Consider the following 5,493-nt stretch of genomic DNA (forward strand, 5'->3'; position numbering starts at 1 on the left):
TTCCGCGTAAAGACGTACCGCGGCATTTCCGTTTTCACCCACATCCCATACGTTATCACCATATCGGTGTATTCTCTCGCGGAGAATGGCCTTCTCCGCGAGAGAATACACCGATATGGTGATAACGTATGGGATGGCGGGTGAAAACGGAAATGCCGCGGTACGTCTTTACGCGGAAAGATTTCCTGACCGTGTACATCCGTCGTACGTAACACTTACGCGCTGTATCCAGCGATTCGGGGAAACCGGATCCGTCGTTCCAAATCGCGTACGACCCGGTGCAGTAATGCGTCACGACGTTCGTACAGAAGAACGGATTTTACGGGAATTCGAACGAAATCCCAGAAACAGCGTGCGTCGCGTTGCTGGTGCACTTGGAATTTCCAACAGTTTGGTGCATCGTACATTACGGCGTAGTAGTCTAAGACCTTACCACTATCAACGTGTGCAGCAACTTCTTCCCGGAGATGCACAACCGCGCATCTTCTTCTGTGAAGGTATTTTCATTACTCTTATTTAACATTTACAGTATTTGTTGTGCATTCGTGTTAATTCTCAATAAATGCATGTAGGGTTCCTCGCGCAGTGTCGGCGGAATATTTCTTTCTCCGACCGCATCCTGTGGACGGACGAGGCCACCTTCACACCGAACGGGTGTTTAACTCTCACAACTTCGTACGTTGAGAAGAAGAAAATCCGCACGCTGTTCGACAAGGCGCATTTCAGCGCCGTTGGGCCATAAATGTTTGGGCCGGCATGATTGGAGATCAAGTGGTGAGTGCACCTTGTATTTCGGCTAATTTTCTTCCGCACTTATCTACTAACGTTTCTTGATAATTCTCAGATCGGTCCGTACTTCTTCCGCCCAGGCTAACCGGGCAATTATACGCAGAGTTCCTCGCAAATCAACTTCCAGCTCTTCTTGAAGATGTCCCTCTCGACGTACGGGCGGAGTTGATTTTTCAACACGATGGAGCTCCTGCACATTTTAGCAGGCAAGTACGGAATCTTTTAGACGCGCGTTTTCCGGACAGGTGGATGGGTCGAGGTGGCCCAATCATCTGGCCGGCACGGTCGCCTGATTTAAATGTACTCGATTATTTTGTATGGGGGTACATTAAAACTGCGATAGAGGACCGGCGTGATGGTACGGAACAAGAAGTTCGTGAAGCTATTGTTGCGGCCTTCGATACCATCACGCCGGACATGGCGCACCGTGAGACGCGCAATATTACTCGAAGAGCCGAAATCTGTGTACGAGAAGGAGGACGGCACTTCGAACAATTCTTACATTAATTAGTTAGAGTGGATTAGGCCTATTGGGGAAACCACTTAAAAAAAACGCACCATGCTATCTACTGCAAAGTGGTGTGGAAAAGATAGCACGAAAATATTAAATAATACTATGGTGAATAATATTAATCAATATGGTAAATAATTAGTAATCATACAATAATTTCTTATCATCTCATTCACGCGCGCGAGTTGCCGAGAAAGTGTTGTTACGTATTTCTTTTTGTGATGTACACACAAGTTTTATTTATTAATATTAATAATATTAATAATATTAATTAATAACCATATTAATTAACATTATTAATATTAATAAATAAAACTTGCGTGTACGTCACAAAAAGAAATATGTAACAATTATTTTCCACGCGTTGTCTCGCTTGCTGCTGTAATCCGATACCCGCTATCGCGTCGCGCCGCGACTCGCGCGAGCGGCTCATCCTATTATTCCCGCCTACCCCGCCCCGTTCTGGCTCGCGCGCACTGACTCGCCGGTAGGCCGGACTAATACCGCGATTTTTAATACTTAATAACTCGTTAACTATTGCGCAGATCGCAAAATGGTTTAGGACATTTTAATACGATCTGACGTTATCTACCTGTGGGCGAAAGGTTTTTACCCTTGTGTGAAACACTCTGTATTACTACACCTTATTACATGTTATCATTAGGGTACACTTCAGTAATATACATGTAAACAACTGTTTTTCTTGAAACGATCACCCGTTTCTTAATGAATAAATTCCAATTAAAAGTAGTCCATTTGGGATAACGATAGTCAAATGGATCTCATTAAGATGGCTGATTTTTTTGAAAAATTGCATGTTTCCTTTATTAATTATAGTTCATGTTGATAAAAGTTTATTGTTTTGTGCCACAAAATGGGTAATTTTTTTAGATTTTGCATTTTTTTATAATAATTAAAGTTTCTATTGATAAAAGTATATTAATTTTAGATTTTGTATTTTTCTATGATAATTACAGTTTCTGTTCATAAAAGTATATTGTTTTGTGTCGTAATATGGCAAAAAATATATATATTGTTTTATTTATATATTGTTTTAGGTTTATTTAGAGATTTTGGTTCTAAGTACTCCGTGTACTGACTCTCATTACCTCGTACCTTTGGTAATGGGAGCCAAAGCTACTTTTTCTTCAAGTTAAAAAAATACTTATATTCAATACTTTTTAACAGTTCTTGTGAACTCTATTCAAAAGCTCATTTGTTCTAGTTTAAGATTCGCTTAAGTTCAAATAAATATATAATATTTTTAATATGTTTTTTTGACTTTATCCTTAAGTGGCTCCCATTTGACCCTTTTCCCCTACATCCCCTGGGGTGCGGCTAATATTAACTATTAATCATCGTAATGTTACGTGCTATGTATAATACTAAGGATATGCGATATGCCGCTACAGCGGCATTCTCACATAATTATAGCGTTTTTTAACAACTTTCATACGTGATAGTAATATCGTGATCTGTTCACCCGCGATTGAATATTGCCGCATTATTTTGCGCTCCGCTCCGTTTTTCATCAAATCCCAGCTGTTATGAATATCTTTCCAAATTCGCTTCACCTATGTGTGTGTTTCTGACTTATTACAGGTAATTTTCGAGTAATAAGAGGAAAGCAGGAAATGTTGAAGTCCAACTTACTGTATAAGGTTTGAAAGAAAATGAGTAATATTGTATCACATATATAAAAGACGGTATGGCATATGAAAGAACCATAATGATGACATCTAGAGTAACTTCATATGTAACGAACGATGTCAACTGAAAGCAATTAGAATAGAAGAAATGGTACATGTTATCGTAACTGTATACTTATTTTTGAAATTAGATAAATCTAAAGCAAAATACTATGATTTAGTATATTTAATTATATTGTGTATATATGTATATGTATATATGTACGCTGTGACTCACTGAAAAATGATCCTGATTTCAAGAAACAAAAAACCGTTGTATTTGTCTCATTATCAGCTACAACTTTTATTTCAAGAAAAAAATCGACTTCCATTTAAAAAATGGCCGCCATAATAAAATCCCTAAAATGGCGCCATCTACAATTAAATTGATAATATCATCATCTTTCCCTCTCGAAGACATAAAACTTTTATCTGAAACAGTTTTTTTGAAAAACTTCTCCTTTTTGAGATATTTGCGTGTATTGAATAAAATAGTCTACTCTGTATATACAATCTATATAATTATATATTAATATATGTAATTAATATATTAATATATTACTATATATAATTATATATATATATTATACATATATTAATATATTAATCATATCGAAAAATAAGAAACAAAGAAGAAAAGGAATAGATTCATTATTAGAAATTAAATATTTTATAAAATTTTTATAGAATAAATCAAAATAATGTATAATATATACATATACATTGTGTATGTGTGCATGTGCGTGCGCGTGCGCGCGCGCGCGTGTGTGTGTGTGATTTAATTCTATAAAACTAATATACAATATTAAATTGAATATTTAAAAAATTATACCTGAAAGAATATAAAAGATGTCATTATGCCAAAGTGAAAGGTACGAATAATTTTCGTATATTTTGATTGTTGAAACGGCCATAAATTCAGTGACGAGAGAAGTATTTGATTTATTTTGTAACGATTTTCAGCGCTCTCTATTCTTCTACGATTCAAAGACATGTTGGAAGAAATAATATTGAGATGTCGTATCATGTGTCTTTTCTGGAGGAATGCTGTGAATCATTTCAGACTCTCGATGTTTTTGCAAGATGTTGCCACTGGCAATCCATAATCGTGGGAAATGCTATAGCCGCTTATTAAGTTAAATTTATCGACTTAGGGAAGGTAATCGGTCGCATTTGCGTTCATATGTTTTTTCTTTGAAGGGAGTGACATAAAGTTGAATTATTGAAATAATATGTTCTATTCTCCCAATGTGGTTTTCCCAGGATGAAGGGGAAGAAATATACGCCTTCTTTTTCACGCTAGCGCAAGCGCAACTGTGAACTTTCAAACGATTCGCCCTCATTGTCGTCAGTAGGGTCGAGTATCACGCTACGAATGCTTTGCTGCATGAGTGCTCTTCATAAGTGAAGATATGTCGAAATACAAAAGCTATAAAAACTACAAAAACATATCTTTATCTATTAAAAGGCGTGCTAGGGTGTCTATTAAAAGTATTTTCATCCTAAGTGTATACGTAAGTAAAATTTATTGTGTGCGTGCGTGCGTGCGTGTGCGTGCGCGCGCGTGTGTGTGAACAATATATTAGAATATATAATATATAAGAATGTATAATAATAATATATAAATATATATAAATAGCATATAAAAGGAAAAATCTAAAATCTAAAAGACGGTAAAAAATTTAATGATAATGATTTTATTCTGATTTTATTTACGACCAGATTAATACCGGATTCAAATTGGATTTAATGTTATCGTGAATTATAAGTTCTCAATTCGTCGTATCCTTTTTTGTGCAAGTTGTGAAAACTATCATACTCAAGAACCATTGCACTCCGATACAGCGTACATGCTCCTTCAATCATATTGTGTACATCTAATCGACTACTTTAAGTGATTTATCTATTTTACATGATCAAATTGTGGAGTGAAAATTACCGTGAAATAAAATATAGACATATTCGTCAACAGGAAAGTGTATTTATTAGTATTATCGAAATGTTTTACCAAGCGGACGCTACATTACATTATGGTTACCTTACAATAGCAAAACTCCCTCGAGAAGTTGCCATCAATAACAAAATAATATTATAATTTTTTTGTATTTCTTCGCATATCGCATTACCAAAAGCAGCATTTTTGCGACTGTATCGTGCGGCCAATATTATGTTTCAAGCGGACGCTGAATCACATTATTTTACCGCTTATTTTACCATGGCAAAACCCTCTAAAGATGCCATCCATAACAAAAAGGAAAACAACATAATAATTTTTGTCTTTCTTTGCATTATCAAACACAGCACCTTCTGCAACTGTACCGATGTTGTGTACTATCGCGTTAGATATCTAGATATTAAAATAATTAATCAATTTCGCTGACTTTATGACGGTTCATGCACGGTGAATGTATAAATAATATATTATTTACTCGCACAATTACATAATGTTAAAATAATGAATTAGATAAGGTACATATATATACAGGGTGTCTCAAAACCTCTGTC

General features: G+C 35.7%; 1 protein-coding gene and 1 long non-coding RNA gene across 2 annotated transcripts; one reads left to right on the forward strand and one right to left on the reverse strand.

Annotated features, from left to right (window-relative positions):
• Window positions 1-2,207: 2,207 nt before the first annotated feature.
• Window positions 2,208-4,043, reverse strand: LOC105287200. Its single transcript, XM_026974170.1, has 3 exons — window positions 3,821-4,043; window positions 2,954-3,073; window positions 2,208-2,874 (listed from the first exon to the last, which is right to left on the reverse strand). The coding sequence occupies exons 1-3, from the start codon at window positions 4,013-4,015 to the stop codon at window positions 2,707-2,709; spliced, it is 483 nt and encodes a 160-aa protein (XP_026829971.1). The 5' UTR covers window positions 4,016-4,043; the 3' UTR covers window positions 2,208-2,706.
• A 134-nt stretch (window positions 4,044-4,177) lies between these two features.
• Window positions 4,178-4,964, forward strand: LOC109611282. Its single transcript, XR_002193633.1, has 2 exons — window positions 4,178-4,502; window positions 4,711-4,964. It is a non-coding gene; the product is annotated as an uncharacterized LOC109611282 (long non-coding RNA).
• The last annotated feature ends 529 nt before the right edge of the window (window positions 4,965-5,493 follow it).

This window comes from Ooceraea biroi, chromosome 12 (assembly GCF_003672135.1).
Source record: "Ooceraea biroi isolate clonal line C1 chromosome 12, Obir_v5.4, whole genome shotgun sequence".
Classification (NCBI taxonomy): Eukaryota; Metazoa; Arthropoda; class Insecta; order Hymenoptera; family Formicidae; genus Ooceraea; species Ooceraea biroi.